This window comes from Podarcis tiliguerta, assembly GCF_965153285.1.
Source record: "Podarcis tiliguerta genome assembly, chromosome: 8".
Classification (NCBI taxonomy): Eukaryota; Metazoa; Chordata; class Lepidosauria; order Squamata; family Lacertidae; genus Podarcis; species Podarcis tiliguerta.
The window spans coordinates 38,397,830-38,415,624 of NC_139541.1; the positions used below are offsets into that span (position 1 = coordinate 38,397,830).

Sequence of the window (17,795 nt, forward strand, 5' to 3'; positions counted from 1 at the left end):
GAAAATAAGGTAATGGCGGAAGAAAGCATCAATCGATCTGCAGCCAGTAGCTCATGTTGAAGGGATCCATGGAGAGGACTTCGGACGTTCTTCATCCTGGCTCCTGGAAGTGTCATAGTTCAGTGGCTGAGCATCTGTTTTGTATGCAGAAGGTCCCAGGTTTCAATTCCTGACAACTATAGGCAGGACTGGGAAAGACCCCTGCTGAAAACCCTGGAGAGACGCTGCCAGTCAGACCGATGGTGTGACTCAGTTTAAGGCAGCTTCCTATGTAAGTCAGTCAATAATTTAGTTTGCCTGTCAGCTCTGAAAGTAAAGCACAATGGGGAGAGTGAATAAAAAACCTTCCTCCCCACAAACCCAGAAATGTTTTACCCGTGAAACTCTTTTCATAGTCTCCTCAGAAAGCCAAGCCTGGCCCTGGAACAGAATGGTTTATAGGCCTCCTTCCATTCTTATTACAAGAGAAGCTCGTCAGCCAGAGATGACAAGATTCCATAAATTGTTTTTTTGTGGATAAAAGCTGCTGCAGCAGCAGAAAGAAGACCACAAGAAGAGCTGGCTCTTGCCATCATTAAGGAGAAACAAACGTTCCAAGCCAGCATTCCTGCATCTTTAGAAGCTTCTGCCCTCCTCCTGTTCTCAGCATCAATTCCCATTCTGACTTTACATCAGTATTAACAGCTTTAGCCTTTGCAAAATCCTTGTGACAAAGGATGTGGGGTTCTGCATAACAAAGTCCATACGTTTAATGGGAGCACTTGCTTCACATTGACATTTGGGGTTTGATTAGCAAAACATTTCTGCTCAGCATGGGGCCTATGAGTCAGTGTCCGCCAAAGGTACAGTCGGCTGTTGTCTTAATGGGCAAACGCTCGGGAGTTTATTTTTATAAGCCAAAGATAATACCGTGTGGGAGGCTCACTCAGGCTGTTAAGGCATTATCTCCATTGGATCCCCCACACTATGATCATTGCCATGTCCACCAAGCCACCCTGCAGTATTCACTGGGAAAATAGATTGGCACACTTTTCACAAGAAAATACTTTTGTAAGTCTATGGTGCTTAGGCTGGGTTCTGGTTGCCCCAATCCACAGTCCTTTCCCATGATATTCCCATGGAAAATCTCACAGAGCTAAATCATACAATTAAGTTCTGAAGCAGGCAAAGTCACCTCCTAGCTGTCTAACCGCAGGAAGTGGTGTGTGTCATGCGTTTCACACATTTGTGGTTTGTGGTGGCTGCTGGTGTCCCAGTCTAGGCCACCAAGTCTTTTTAGGACATGCTTTGCCAAGCTGGCACCCTCCTGATAGTTTGGACTACAACTCCTGCCAGCCCAAGCCAGCACAGTTCTGTTAGCTGAGCCTAATGGCAGTTGTAGTCCAAAGCATCTGAAAAGTGTCAGGTCAGGGAAGGCTGCTTGGAGACACTGTACACACAGTCATGGCAAGTAAGAGGAAGAAGCACAGAGGGCATGGTGGGATGGAGAGAGAAAGGCAAGAAATGGAGGGTGGGGCAGATAGTGCCGTGCAATGGTGGTGGAGCTTTCTTCTAAATATGTCATACTTTCCAAAGAAGCCAGTGCGCTTGTAGGAAACGGGGATCCTGTCCTTCAGGTCAATGCTCAGCTCTTCCTCAGCTGCCCGCAGCTTCTCCTCAAACTTGTCAATGTTTGCTACTTGCATTCTGTACATCAGGGCAAGCCTCTGGAGACACATAAAAGCAACATTAACAACGCTGAGGCCAGATTCAGGACATTGATCAACTGGGAATTGCACAGGTGGAAAAAAACTGCTCAGGGCCACAGCCTGTCATGTGTGAGTAGGTGGGGGAATTCCAAGGGGGATGAAAAGTGGCTGCTGGGCAAGGAATTAAAAGCTATGTGACCTCTTAAGCTTGCCAAAATCTCAGGTTGGCTTAAGCACAGACAAAGGTGCACTTTGCTACGAGTCAGAGGAGAGGCTTAAGTAATCAACAGGCAACCCATTCTTACCAATATTAGCTGCCTTCTCTCTCAACCTGGAAAACTCACAAGGCCATGCAAGTTTCACTGTTTGTGGCAACTGCTATTGTTATGGGTACCAGTAATCAGTACAGAATTATTTTATTGTATTATAATACGTTATTTTAGATCTAATGGAAGGGCCACCCACTGCAGGCTCACATGGGGCAGGTGCTAAGTTAGTCAGGACTCACAAGAGGATTTTTCCTGTGGCTGTACCCACATTCTGGAGGAAGGTTTGGAATGCTCTCTTTTAAACCTCCTCCATCAGGAGAAGGCAGTTTTTCTTGTGCAAGCCTATTATTATTATTATTATTATTATTATTATTATTATTATTAATGATAATACCCCACCTATCTGGCTGGGCAGCTTCCAACAAAAGATTAAAAATACATTAAAACATCAGTCATTAAAAACTTCCCTAAACAGGGCTGCATATTAAAGTTGGATGTTTTCATTATCTGTCATGCTATTTGTGTCTTTTGGTTTTGAATTGCATTTATTATTGGATATTTCTTTATTGTTAGCCACTTTGAGAGTACTCTGGTCAGAAGAAATCATAGAATCGTAGAGCTGGAAGGGACCCCAAGGGCCATCTAGTCCAACCCCCTTCAGTGCAGGAATCGAAACCCAGTATTCCCAGGCAGTGTCCCATCCAAGTACTAACCAGGCCTGACCCTGCTTAGCTTCTGGGATCAGCCAAGATCAAGCATGTTCAGGACAGTATGCAAATTGTTCCAGAAAAAGCAAAAAACTGCTCACAAAATTCTAATACTGTATTATAAATATGTGGAATTTTCCAAGAAACAGTTTTTGAAAGTCATCAGGATGACTTATGCTTAAACTCTGCATTTAAAACCAAGACAATGAAATTCACTGTGATAGTTTCATTTAGATTTTACATAGGCAACTTCAGCTGCTTTCCCTTAAAGGTCTCCACTAAAGTCAGTGAGAGATTTCTCTGTTCCTCAAATCATTTAATGCAGGGATGGGCAAAAGATGTTTCAGGATCTACTGGGTGAACTCTGGGTGACCTTAAACTGATCAGCAAAGATTTCTTATTCCAATTTTAAAAATAAAAATAAAAATAGCAAAACCAAAAACCCTAACTCTCAACTAAAACGAAGCTGCTGAAACAAAGCATATATTGGAAAACCATAATTGATTTGTGTGTGAAACTCCTGCAAGTTCAATTCTAGTACAAATAACAAGTTCTGAGGCTAGACAAGTGCTCAGAGGTACCATGGTCTGAATTCTAAGTGTGCATCATCCTTCCACCCAAAGCTCATTTGGGGGACCTCAAGGTTCTAGTAACAAAACAAGAGTAGATCCTGCAAGTCTGAAGTCTTCCCACCCTTAACTTGAATTACCTAAAAATTCAGCATAGATATTATGTTATCTTCCTTGTCTGAAAAAGGAGATGAACAGATAAATGAAAACAATCAGAAAAGCATTCTTAATGTTTATATCCATATAGGAAAACTTCACAGAAGTTTGACAGCTTTCTGCTTATGAGGAGAAAAAGCAGATTAGGGAAAAACAAGATTATTTTTCAAAGAACCACCTCTGAGTTGACCAAGACAACAGGCCAATTTAGGGGCTGGTGAAGAACTATGGAAGCATTTGGAGGTTCACACAACTGTTTGGCAGGCACAACACCAGGAGAAATCTGTGAAACTTAAATGTGTGCGGAATTTCTACTACCAATCCTGAAGCCTACATTCCTATATCAATCAAAGTTGGCCAAATGGAAAAGTCTTTGCTTAACCTACTTTGCAATACTTTAAGGACTGATCTTGCTGAAAAAAGACACTCACAGGCCGTCCAAACACAACTGCCCCTGGATGTAAGTAGATTTCCACAATGTCGCTCTCCGGCACCACTTGAACTCGCTGCACTTCCCCTTTCGCCAGCATCTCATTTACAAAGTCGTTCCAGGATATGTTGCCTCCACTGGTGCTCAAGGAGTTTAGCAGGCTCATGATGATGGCAATGAGAAAGAGGGTCCTCAAGCGCTCCCGGTACATCTGGTCCTCCCTCTCCCGGCGTCTCTTTTCCTCTTGAGAGAGGAAACATAAGAACACATCAAGATTAGCATTACGAGCTGGAGAGCAGATTGATTATGCCCCAAGCCACAGACCCCCACACAGTCTGTTTTTTGTTCCACATTTCATTTTCCTAGGAAAGCTAAGCCGGGCTAGGAGAGGCAGCATCTGGTTTGCAGTGTGCTATCACATTACAGCCCCTTTTTTCCAGGGACTGAATGAGGAGAGACCAAGAGCAAGGTCACACAGCAAAGCTGCATGTAAAATGCCTGCTTCAAACTAGGCCAACAGCTCAGGAGCAGAGCATGTTTATGGAGCTGCCTACCTGGAGTTCCAACATTAACACACATAGGGAAAGGGGAAGTTTGCATTCGATTAGCCAGCAAATATTTGCTCTACCCAGCTCCAGCTTTCCACATTTAGCCTGTTTCAGCAGTTCTCTCTCATGAGCCAGCCCAGACAGCGTGTACAAATCAGCTCACATTCTGCAGGAGGAACAACAAGGAGATCCATTTTTTTTCTCAGAAAGGGTCCTAAAGGCTCAACCAGATAATGCTAGGCTAGACAAGGGCAAGATGCCTTCTGTCACACCACTACCACAAATACAGAATGAATGATGCAGCTTTGCACCAATTGAGCAATTTGCAAAACCCATTTGAATCATGCGGAGAAAGCTCTTCAGCATTCACCCGGTCCTACTGCTCTGAATAACTTGCACTTGGTTCAAACGGATGTGGGATCTGAATTGGGCTCCTACCCGTTGAAATGAATGGAGGCAAACTGCACAGTAGCAGCACTCAAAAGCTTGTAACTTCTGCCAACACTAGAAAGTATGGTCCATCTCTCCAGCATTCTAAGCCCCTTCTAAGGCAGGATTCTCCAACCTAGTGCCTTCCAGAGACTTTGGACTCCCACATTCCATCAGCCTCAGCCAGGACAACTGTATTCCTAAAGCAGGGATAGGGAACTTATCTCCCTACACCCAACACAGGCCACGTTTGACCCATTTTTGCATAGCACTGTGCACGGAAGGCTCAGTGATCTGCCGCCTGCTGGTGCTTGTAAAGTGCTGCACACAAGGCTTTGCAGGTGCAAACCTCTCCGGGCCTAGCCTTGTCTTTACCTGCCAACATATATGATGTCAGGTGTAGGGAAAGTGTCTGTGGCTTCCCCAATATGGCCTTGTGGGCCAAATGGAGAAGACCTGGCAGGCCTGAATAGGCCCACACGTAAAAGTTTTTCCATTGCTGTCCTAGAGCTAGGGGCATTCGTAAAATTGCAGAAAACTATCTTGGTGGCTGCATCTGCAGGTCATTGGCCTGATCCTGCAGGCTCTTCTTATTTTGGATTCTAAGTCTCATTTCATCCTGCCTTGCTCTTTGATCCAACCTGAATGGCCTAACTGCTGTCCATCTCTGCCAATGGCACATCATCCATCGGAGCCATTAAGGAAGCCTCCCAAATAAATCATGGCTGTTTTGTTGGAAAATCTATCTGCTGTAGCCAAGATTAGATTTATGTTAACAAAGGCATTTATCAGCAAGCACCACCAGTTAAAGCAGATGCAAAAGGAAAAAGAAAAACCCCACTGCACAGAGATCCAGCCTCATCCACAATTCCAAGCTGGAGCTGCCTGATCAGACATCCAGCACCATTATTTCACTCATGGCTTGCTCTGTCCTGACTATCCAATGACCCCCACCCTTAGAGGAAAGTAGTGTTTCTCAGATAAAGCCATCATTCACCAAACCCCAGTATCTTAGGAACTATGCCCTGCCCACACCTCTTTTGTCTTCTCCTACCATCTCACAGTCCTTTGTTATATCAGAAAGGCCCAGCTACAGCAGAATGAGAAAATCTATCACAGGAGTTGCTAGCAAGTGCCCAATAAAGAATTATTAAAAAGCAACATTGTAAAAAATAAAAATAAAGCCCAACAACCCACAGAAACTTAACTCGGGGGAAGGATTCCCACAACATACAGTGTATGGGGTGAGATTACTTTTTGGGTTCCAGGTGTATACTAAGGGTGCATTAAACAACTTATCAAAGAAGAAAAGGGAAAGGGAAAAGGAAAAGGAAAAGGGATTCTATTGATCACAGGTATGGACAACTTTAATACCTGCTTTTCTGAACTTCTGCATATACACACAAAAGTCCACCCACATTTGGCCAAGAGGAAATCTACCAGTACTTAGCACCCAAGCTTACTAGTTTTTTTCAGAAAACCAAAATGACATCTAAGAGCTTCCAGGATCCAAAGACGTATTTTGTCTGCTGTGTTCTGCAAATCATGGAAGCTTGCACCAACTTTAACCTACCAAGCCAACTCCATAAAAAGCATCAACACACTAATGTCATTTATCTTGATTACCACAAATTATACCCTACATATAAAGCCCAAATACCCTCTAAGTTCATTAACCTCCCCATAGGCTTAGGAGACAACTGGAAAGCTATTGCAGTAGTATTTTCTGGCTTGAGAGCCCCCAGCACTGTCAGGCATGGGGTTCAGAGCTCTACAGTTTTTAGGACCCATACCAGCAAAGCGTCTTGGTCTAATCAACTTCTTTTTGGCAAGCAACGACCTATTTTCACTGACAGAGGAAATCCTAATAAAGTACTGCTCTCTCCTAGGTTTCAGAGGCAATCCAAACAGATGTGCCCTCTGTGTTCTTTGATCAGAGTTGTAAAAGGGCTTTCCCCCATCACTTGGGCCTCTCTCATAAGGTGGAGGTAGAACTCAGAGGCTGCTGTGGGAAAATTCAAAGAGATGCCGGCTGGCCATAGAATGGCTCTTGTCTACAAGTACACCAGAAAACAGCAGGAGGAACAGATGAAGAGATCTGCCTGCACTGCTCTGCATTTTGCCCCACTCTGCCATCCACCCTTGCCAGTTGCTCAGAGCCTCTGCCACCCAGCTCTGCCAGGCTACCAGCAAAGGGACCCCACATTTAGCAAAACAGCACACACATTCACCTCCCAACACTGCAGAATGGTCACACTAATCATTCCATAAATAAGTCATATACTAGCTGGAAGAGACACTTCTTGTCAGCAGCTGTGGGACCCATTCCAGCCTCAGAAAGCCTTCATGAAGAAATGATTTGCCATTAACCCCAAACCTGAACTCCATGATTAAAAGCTTGCAGGGGCTGCAGTGACAGGCCACAGGACTCTTTGTAAATAATTACTGCTGGGATGATCTTTCCCCCAAAGACACAGAGGAGGATTCCACCTCACAAAGTCAACTTATCCATCCATTACAAGCAGGGAAAGGCTGTAGCTCTCAGTAGGTCATGGTGTATACAAGTCAAGCCAAAAAAACCCACACCTCCTGGCCAAGATGACTGCTGCATATTATTTTGTGCAGCCTTTCAGGCACCGGAAAGGACATACTCATAACATAACATACTCATAGTAGGAGCTCCTGAAAAGACCTTGCAACAAATGTAAGACTCTCCCTAGTAAATAGCTCAATCTATAGTATAAGGAAGGTGTCTTTTCTCCTCAGAGGTTGGGAGAGGGGTCATGATGAAAACAGACCCTATTCCTGCTCTGAAGTAACTGCTGACTGGTGTGAACAGGGACTGCATTGTGACAGCCAGCACCTCTTCCACAGCAGCATGCAAATTACAGCATCTCCTTGCTAACCTGACACTGCCTGTTCCATCTGAATTCTGCAGTTTGGCTCACTGGATGCAACACTAGCACTGGATTTTGCAGATTCAGATTCATGTTCCACTACTGCCCTGGCCTCTCTCCCTCCTCCTTTCTCTCCCTTACACACACTGTCTCAGTTACCTATCTGTAAAATGGGAATGGCAACAACCGCCTCAGAGGGCTTTTGTTTTAGCAAGCACAGCAAGAACTGTAAAGGTCTAAGCACTTTTTAATACACAGTGCATACAGTGAAGTGGCATAGTAAGGGGCAGAAACTAAAAACTAAGATCTGACATGAAGGATCATTAGCCTCGAATACAGAGTATGGGTTTACTGGAGAAGAAATTAGCTTGAAACCACCTGGGTCCAGTGGCAACAAGCTGCTTGTTTATCCCCATTCTGGACCACAAGAGACACTCATCTACTGTTGCACTTTGCACACAGAGCAGAAGAAAGGGCTAGTGTTCAAAGCAAAGGAACAATGGGAGGAGATGCTTCCTCTTGCCTTTTTACCAGCACTGCAGCACACATGAAAGAACAGGAAGCATCTCATTTCCAGCACCTTTATCCAAGAGAGCAGCACTAGGAGTTTGCAGCCACAAGGCAGCCAAAGTGCAAGCCTGCTCCCTGCCCAGAAGCCCTTCTGGTCTCTCAGCACTGGGATACGCACACATGCACACTTGTTCTATGGAGGATATGTCTTTCCCTTTTTTAAAATGCAGAGTCAAATTACATCAAGGAGGAAAAAAGAGGAGGGGCAGAATACAGCCACCACTGCGGCTGTTTAGCTTCATCTATGAAATCTGCTGAAAGCTCCAAGGGAGGGATGTTAAACTTGGGGGCACTGTCAGGTCAGCTCAGCCTCAAAATGCAGGTTGTGTGAAGGGGGGGAGGGCAAGCTATTCTGAAGCTAAGCATCTGTGGGAGGCCCTTGTGATCTTTTTATAGCTCAGCAGAGGAAATTTTAAAGGAGCTCTCTGCAATATTTTCAGAGGGATGGGGGTGGCGGGACAGGACTATCACTGCAAGAGGCACATGCATACTCCCGCTGGCCCCCAAATCCTGACACAGACTCTGCTCAAATGTCTTGCCAATCTTCAGAATGCTTTTCCCTGGCAAGTGCCAATGTCCTCTCCCTAGAATGGAGACAAAGGTTAAATACTCAGGTGCACATGGCTAGATCTAGGGATGCAACAGAATCAGGTGGTGGAGTGGACTGCAATGCTCAACTTGTTTAGGTGTTATTCTCGCTGTGTGATTAACACTCAAAATGAGAGCCTGTGGGTATTTGGGCAGGCTTCCTCTTTGCAGATATGCAGTGGGGTCAGCGAATGGGCCCCTGCTGTCTCCTTGTACAATGTGAATCATGGGGAGCAATAAAACCTGAATAGGGCTGCTATATTTCCCACAGATAGGGGATATGGATTTTGAAAACCCACACATGTAAAAGTTCTATGCAAAACAGAAGACTTGGGCTACAATCCTAACCCTACTAACCTATGAGTAAGCCCTGCTGAATTCAATAAGTCTTACTTCTGAGTAGACATAGCTAGATTACACTGCAATACATCAATAATCCCATCCCTTTGCCTGCACTGCTGGCCTTTATTGACATAATATTTTTAATGTAAAGGAGCATTCAAAAATAGAAGGACCCCTTTGCACTTTAAAGTGGTGCAGTCCACTTCACCACCTCATTGTGCCGCATATAATATCACCAGAGCCAATATTCTTCATCCTCATAACAGTTTCCCTGAAATTTCAAAGGTTTTAAAATGTCCTAGTCAAATGATGGGTGCATCCCCATGGAGGCGAGTCTGACATATTCATTATGCAGCTTTTGGAAAATACTCTTTACTCTGACTTGACCCCTGAGATGTATATTTTTAGGAAGCTGTTTTAAATTGTTTTAATTTACTTTTTTAATTGTTCCAACCCACCTTGGATCCTTAGGGTAAAGGCACGTAAATAATAAACAGCTGATAAACACAAACATGTATGTACCCCTTAGAAAAATAATTTAGCAAGACTATCCCTTCCCATCTGTGTATTTCAAGATCATTTTCTAATAAAAATAAAAACTTTCTTCTTCAGTGAACACTGTATTCCCCTCTCCTCTGACACAGCCAACATCTGCTAAATGTTAAAATATATTAACTGCCTCCCTGCCAGCAGCATGGCTCTCTCCACCCTGATGAAGGCTTCCCCTTCTTCATTATATTTGCATGGTTACTTGATACCCAAAGCAGGAGCGATGCTAAAACCACTGAGGCAGCAAGCTGAAAGTCACTCCAAAAATGTTACATCTGTGCAAAAGCAAATTGGTTGAGAATATTGCCTGTGTATACTCTGAAAAACTTTAGCTGGATCAATAACACATGCCTCAGTAGAAGAGTTTCTGCTCCAAATTAAGGCATCCATTTAATATTAGCTTCTAAATAGCTTTAATACCTGAAATACATAAAGCTGTATATATTCAAAAGAACTGCAACCAAGTTCTGGAGGCTGAGATGGGAGTGTGGACATAGTCTTAAAGCCTTTGCAAGTCTCCCATTGCTCCTCTTTTAAATCTCCAGTTTCACAGGGGGAGGGGAAAGACTCACAAAGCCTCTTGAGGAATTTTGACAGCTGGGCTAATACGCCCACTTTCATTCATGTGAGAGCATAATGATGTCCTGTGATTGACAGATGGGTATCCTGCCCCCCCCCATCAGATCACCTGACAAATTTGGTCTATAAGACCAACGCTGATAAGGGCCCAGCCCATGGAGCCAAAAAGGTGTTCCACCTCTGCTGTAGTCACTTCTGACTGGAAGCTTCAGAGCAAAACTGCTATTTGTACTTACCCTCATCTTCTTCTGGAGATTTCCCTTTGGATCCTTCACCACCGCTGCCATTGCGATGAGAACCAGAGGTAGAAAAATAGTCAGTGCCACCTGTCAACAGATTTACAGTCAGAGTTCTGAGCATCTCAGCTTGTAATAAACAAGGTTTAAATTTCTCAAATTTTCCTATACAATTTATTGATAATGTCTGCTGAATTAGATCTCAAAGTGATTTGTTAATTGTCAACTCTGCTAAGAGCCCAGCTTCACAGAACGTCTCCCTGCTTTACCTGGAAGCATACATTCCTTCAGACAGGCTGAAGCACAAAGAGTGATGGGAAGAAGGGTCTCTTCATGAGACTCTTTCTCTCCCTCAGCTGTTTCCATTCCAGCTCACCATTATTAGAACTATCATGTAACTCTGTGTTTTCTGCCTGTTTGGTTATTTTCCTCTTTCCTTCCCATCCCCTCTTCCTTTCATGTTGTGTCTTTCAGATTATCAGTTTTCAGACAGACTGTCCTATTTTTATTGATCTTATATAAAGCTGGTTTAGAAGCTTTTTCAGCTAAAGTGTGTGGGGTGAAATACTTCTAATAAATAATCAAGGCTACTGTGGACATAGCACAATAAATCTTTCATGGGTGGGATTGAACTTGTGACATGCAACAGCTAGGGGGAAAAAGAGAAAAAGAAAGTAATGACAGGATACAGCAACCAAAGGAAAGTTTACATCTTGTAGGCCAGTTCTCCTCAAAACGTAAACCAGCAGCATGGACAAGAAAGTGATATCTAAGGAACTAATAAAATTTGTTGATGGCTGATCACAGGGCAACAACCAAAAATTGGAAAACTGCTGAACTGTTGACATTGAATACTTGGCACATTAAACTGTGGCAAAGAGCCATGGCAGAAAAACTGATTTACCAACTTAAATTAGCTAAGGCAAAGCTCAAAATATTTGATTTTTATATAGCGTGGCATGATTTTATCTCCTATACAAATTCAGCAACATTTATCCTAAGCCTTTCCTCAGATTATGGAAAAGTATAGACTGTAATAGTATGATGAAGCATACAAAAAGCTCCAAGTTGCAAACAGATCTTACATTACATCTTACCTACATATAAAGAGGGGAAATGTGTTATATACATTGCCTTGTTAGCAATTTCAAAATGTTTGTTTTTTTATTTTGGAATTTTTTTTTTTAAGGGAGTATCAGGAAAGCCTGGTGGGGGGAACAATGTCTGAGCCTAGCCTGAGGCACAACTCTTTGGGGTGAGTCTGGTCACACCTGGGTGGGACCCAAGAAAAGCCCGTCCCTTGGCGGCCTAGTGTGGTTTCCCATGTAACCCTCACACTTTGGAAAAGGCGATTCATTTGTCCAATATATTCAGAGCTCAACATTTGCATTTCAATGGCTTCACACTTGGCTTCTGTTTGTGCACCCAGCTTTGAGTAATTGAGGAAGCGATACACTTAAGACTGCAAGAAAATTGGGGGTGGGGAAGAAATAGAACAATGGCCAACATGTTGGTCGCTGCCATGGCAGGAATAAGTTCCAGTAAAGGCACTATTGTTGTCAAGCTTTCTTTACTCACCCAGAAATTTCCAGAGTCTGAAGGGGATAAACTGGCTTTTTGCTACCGACCGAAAAAGTCTTCCAGGTGTGGGGGAAAGCACTTGAGACAGAAGGCTCTGAGGAGGAAACAATAGAACAGTGCAAGGGTTACAGGGAATTATGAATAGATACCAGGGAATTAAGTTATGGATGGAGTCAGGGGCTTTCTAGGAGTGGAGCTTGATGGACTTTTTGACAGGCCAGGAGGCCACACTAGGAGTGATTAGCACAGAAGCATGGTTTATCAATTCCTCATCCTGAGAATATCTGGTGTATATATTAGAATGCCCAATACCAGACTCAATGCAAAATAGCTACCTTACAATCCTGTATAGGAATAATTAATTACATTTACAAGAGATGTTGTAAGAATCAGTGGCAAAATGCATGTGAATTTGCTCTGTCCTCTCAAGCCGGAGTGAGGGCTATCACGTATGGCTGCAGGCAAGGTGTTGCATGGTTGAATGTACCTCCAGAAGGTGAATGGTGAGCACAATAGGGCTTTTTCCATTGTGAGACCTGCAAACTATTGATTGCCACCAACTCTGCTGTCTTTTTGGAGTCAAGGATTTTTGGAATCTTTTTAATTGTTCATGCCCTTAGAGATATTATGTTTCATATACATTCTATTATTATTATTATTATTATTATTATTATTTGATTGCTCCTGACACTCTTGCTTCATGCTATATGACTGCATTTTTTAAATAGTTAAACTTTGACTCCGTAGGAGACTAATTTCTGAACAAAGATGCAAGATGCCAATCCCTCAATCTACAAAACTGGCACGTTAGGGAAAAGCTTACGTAAGAACGATTCCCCCTGATTCTGGGTGCAGAGACTTTTTTGGTATTATTATTTATTTTGTGCATGAACATGCACTGCCTTAGGTTCCATGATGGAAGGTAGGTGGGATATAAATGTAAATAAAGCATTATCATTTCCTATCCCATCCTTCCCACACACCCAGCGTTTTATCCTCTCAATAACCCTGTGAAGTAGGTTAGGCTGCAAGAGAGTGAATGGCCTAACGTCACCCAGTGCAACTCAGGGCTGATAGACCATTTGAACCCAAGTCCGAAAGGAACACTCTCCGCTATATCACGTTGATCCCCCCCACCCGCTTTCTCGGTACTGTACAACCCACATCCTACTTTTTACCAAGGCAGGGGTTACAATCCTATACACGCTTACTTGGGAATAGGTCCCACTGAGCTTGATAAGGCTTTCTCTTGGACAGACGTGCAAAGGATTGCACTCTCATTTGCTGGTTGTGCAGCTGCAAAAAGTTCTATGGAAACAGGGGGGGATTAATAGAAAAAACCCTCATGACTGTCACCACCAGGAGCTGGCAGGTTTAGCGGGTTCAGGCCGGGGGGGGGGCTTTCCTCACGGGTGATGAGGCCGTTTTAAGAGACCTAGGTGCCTCACCGCCTCAGCCTTACCTGAAGGCCGCCGCCGCCCTCTGTGCAGGTCCTGGGCCAGCCGCTCTGCAGAGCCCGGAGCTCGGCCGCCGGGAAAGCCCGCGGCGCCAGTCGTAGAGCGCGGCGGCAGCTCCTCCGGAGCAGCAACAGCAAGGAGACCGCCCCGGTCATGGTCCAGGCACCGAGCTGTTCAGCTCCCCAGTGCGGACGATGAGATCCAGGCGGGGGCCTGGCGAGAAAGCCGAGCGGAGGCTGGAATGGAGGCGGCTTCCGCCATCTTAAAAGCTGGCAGCCGCTCAGCGTAGCCCGCTCTCAAGATGGCCGCGCCTGGCTGTTCTCACCTAATGGGAAATTCGGCTGGAGGGAAACGCGGGGCCCAGACTTCGCCCACGATCGGCCCAGAAATATGCACTCTTTTAAGTGCGGCCGCCTCCCCTCAGACACACTTTTCAAAACTTGCATTTCTTCTTTTTGACCCGGGGGGGAGAGAGGAGCTAGGGAGATATCTGGACATCGCTGTTTCGCTCGTCATTATTACTGTTTTTAAAGACTTCACATTACTGTAAATTCCAGTCATCTGAGGATGGGAATAAAACCGAAGGGACAAAATCGTACATTCTTTCTGCAATCTGTTCCCCTACTGCATCTTTGACAGTTTAGGACTCTGTAACGCTTTCAGCTCAATAAGCGTGAAGTTGTTTTTCAGCTATATTTGTGAAAGGAAGGTGGTTTCAGCTGCCTATTTGTGGAACTAGGATAGCAGCAGCATTTCCCCAGTGACTTGAACTTGACACCGCACTGATGAAATATACACAAACCGATTAAGCTGCTGTACTTGGATTTAAATAGATTTCTGACTACACACTATATCCTTCTATATCACCACCTTTTAGAAATTTGCTGCTGCACACATTACTATGTGAAGGCGAGTAACTACTCCATCAGCCAGGCACTGCTTTCTAATCCTGAAACTAGGCTGAAAGCTAGCTTTCTAGAGGCCATGGTTTGTACATTCAGATCAAAAGTGTGTGGCAAAGCAGAGAACCAGATTTTAAAACCTTGCTTCATTTTCTTGGACACAATAACTGCTATTCACAAGCTTTGCTTTAATGATGCATCATATTTACTTTGTCATCATAATTACATTGACATGCATGTATAGTTTTATGCACACACTGTCAGAAGTTTAAAAGTGCACAACAGATAATGGATCATAAAGTATGAAGAAAATGAAAAATTATAATAGTTTTAGAAAAACAAACAACACTAAGAGAGTACATTGGTGGTTTTTTAAATACAGGAAGTGGGAAGGTTCAGCATCACAGAACACATATCTTAATTCTGGTTCCCACACTGGGCGTAGTATGTTTTAAATTTGCATGTAGGGCACATGTGGGCTATTAAAAGGGTGTTAGCTTCATTCAGAGGCTCCTATTGAACCTGCACACAAAACACACACACACACACCTTCGATCCCTCCAGGGCCCCCAAAACAAATGAGGAAAAAGCAAGGGATTAAATTTGCAATTTTTTTATTAAAAAAAAAGCTGGGTAAGCAGGAGACATTTCTTAAGAGTTGAGCAACAGAACAAGGCTGTTGATAGAGTTATAAGATCACTGATGTCACCTTCAAGTTAATGGTATGCTTCCGTGTACAAATTTAAAACCATTAAATTTGCTTGAAGAACAGGTCTGCAGTGCTGTGAGGCTTTCACAATTTCACTGGCAGAAAGCTGTTAGACTCTTCTTCCCTAAACAAGTTATTTTCTGTAGGGATAACATAGCAACAATCACTCCCAAACAACAATAGTGTTGCAAAACTCTCACTTCTCCCACTGAAGTATCTCAGTGACCATATTTGTGACAGACACACCCAGGATGTTAACTAGCTTCCTCTGGGATGTGTCTGGGTAAACTTTCAAATCAAACTAGGAGTCTGTTACTAAATATCCTTTTCGTATCATATTTGAAGTCAGTATTACTGGCTTACCTGATCAACAGCTTCATTAATAGACATTAAATTCAAGTGGCTACAATTAAACTCTGGTAGCCAGACAAAATTTGCATCCCTACATTGGGATGTGATTTGCTGAAATGTGAGACATTAAATATGGGAGCACAATAAAACCATTAAGTTGGGGAACAGAACAGATGTGCATTGGGTGGGGGCAAGGGGAGGTGAGTGTTGCCTCACATGTTAAGGGTTATGGAAAATATAGTGTATTTTTGCATTCACACTTTTTTTTCATAAGTAAATTTTACTGCTTTTGCTGAAGATTATTTTCAAGTGAGCATCCTTAAGATTACAGGATTATTTTAGTTTTCATGCTATGCTTTAGTTATAACTGGTATGACAGAAGTGCCTTTTCATTGACTAATGATAGGGGTCCAACAATGGGGGTGGATGGCAAGTTACTTGACTGGAGGTGAGTTGAAAAATATTACTCTTCTGCCTCCACCACAAATATCTAGTACTAGAAGGTATGAAGTTCAACAGACATATACTTTTTTGCATACACAACACATCTTCTATCTAGAGAAACAGGATTTTTAAAAAATCATAATTTTGTTAGTCAACAAGTAGTCTAAACCACTGAGCCTCTTGGGCTTGCCGATCGGAAGGTCGGCGATTTGAATCCCTGCGACGGGGTGAGCTCCTGTTGCTCGGTCCCAGCTCCTGCCAACCTAACAGTTCAAAAGCACGTCAAAGTGCAAGTAGATAAATAGGTACCACTCTGGCAAGAAGGTAAACAGTGTTTCCGTGAGCTGCTCTGGTTCGCCAGAAGCAGCTTAGTCATGCTGGCCACATGACCCGGAAAAACTGTCTGCGGACAAACGTCGGCTCCCTTGGCCAGTAAAACAAGATGAGCGCCACAACCCCAGAGTCATTTGCTACTGGACTTAATTGTCAGGGGCCCTTGTGCAGTATTCACAATCACAACACTTTTTGTGTGTGGTGCTTAAATCAAGTTTTGGATGTCCAGGTAGCCCCAAATAACATTGAGGCACTGGCATATGTGAAGCATGCTAAAGCAGTTGGGATAAAGCCCTAAGCAAAACAGGGTACAATTATCCCAGGTTCCTCATAATGCCTTCTACCTTGTCCTGACTTAGGCCTGTAATTCTAACATCTCATGGGTACTATCTGTTTTGGCTCCAGAACAAAGCTTAATACCAACAGTTCCAAATTAATATAGCTGGGGATGTACTACATGGATTACATAATTGCAAGCATTAGCATCCACTATTTGAACATGTGAAATGCAACCTTGAAAAAAGGTGACTTAATTCAATGCCATTTGAATGGTAATAAGGTTTCTTTTGGGAACATATCCAGTATTCAGATAACACAGATATAGCCTGATCCAGGCTGGCATTACTGGGATATTCTCCAGCTATGACATTATTGAAAGATATTGGTGGGGAAAGGGCAGTGTTTTGAAAGTGATTTTACTGCTGCTGGACGGAGTTGGTCATGAGAATAATTTAACTGCAACAGTCGTGTGAACCATTTCACAGGTGAAGCTATAAATATAAGCCATATTGTAAATATAAAAGAATACAGATTGATTATTAAAGTTAAATCCTAAAGACTTGTCTTCTTATGGGGCCACATTAAACTACTTATATTTTATGACAGAGGCACTATGGACAGTTAATGGGCTTCAAATCTGAAGCAGATCATTTAAGAGTGAGGCAGATGCCAGTTTCTACAGCTGTCCCTAATTATGCTTTTTTTTTTCCTTTGTAAAAGATACACATTGTATAGGATGAGATGCAACCAGGCAAAAAGGAAGCTACTGTTTGACAATAAATGTAACCCTTACTCATGCCAGTGCCTGAACTTCATGTTTAATTCCATGGCACTGCCACTCATGCAATGTAAGGGTCTCAGAGATTATAGACAGCAGACAAGTCAGAATAAGCACTTGTAAGTCTGCTGCACCCAAACCAACCAAGGTACATAATTTGGTGGCATAAGAATAGCGATTGAAATAGGAGACCATCACACGATCAATGCCTCCTGCTTAGAAAATAGACACCAAGATGCTTACCTAGCCACAGGAGCCTGTTTGCCTCTATCAATAACACAGTCAACTACATTGTGCTTTACGTTGTGCAATGAGAGCTACAAGTGACAAAGGTTGCAATCTTATACAATTACCTGTGAGCAAGTTCCACTGAACTCAACAGATCTTACTACTGAGGAGACCTG

The 17,795-nt window shown here is 43.3% G+C and overlaps 1 protein-coding gene across 2 annotated transcripts in view; it reads right to left on the bottom strand.

The window, feature by feature from the left end:
- Window positions 1-14,514, bottom strand: part of SPG7 (SPG7 matrix AAA peptidase subunit, paraplegin) — a 33,755-nt gene extending 19,241 nt beyond the window's left edge. Inside the window, exons 1-5 of one of the 2 annotated variants that reach the window (XR_014515014.1) lie at window positions 13,601-13,887; window positions 12,136-12,232; window positions 10,558-10,647; window positions 3,821-4,062; window positions 1,567-1,706 (exon numbers count right to left, since the gene is read on the bottom strand). Coding sequence is in view for 1 of the 2 variants with exons in the window: in XM_083456459.1 (XP_083312585.1) it covers window positions 1,567-1,706; window positions 3,821-4,062; window positions 10,558-10,647; window positions 12,136-12,232; window positions 13,601-13,750 (719 nt within the window). In the remaining variant the exon portion in view is untranslated. Of the gene's footprint in view, window positions 1-1,566; window positions 1,707-3,820; window positions 4,063-10,557; window positions 10,648-12,135; window positions 12,233-13,600 lie in introns of both variants that reach the window. The other variant, XM_083456459.1, reaches the window with a different exon arrangement.
- Between the last annotated feature and the right edge of the window lie 3,281 nt (window positions 14,515-17,795).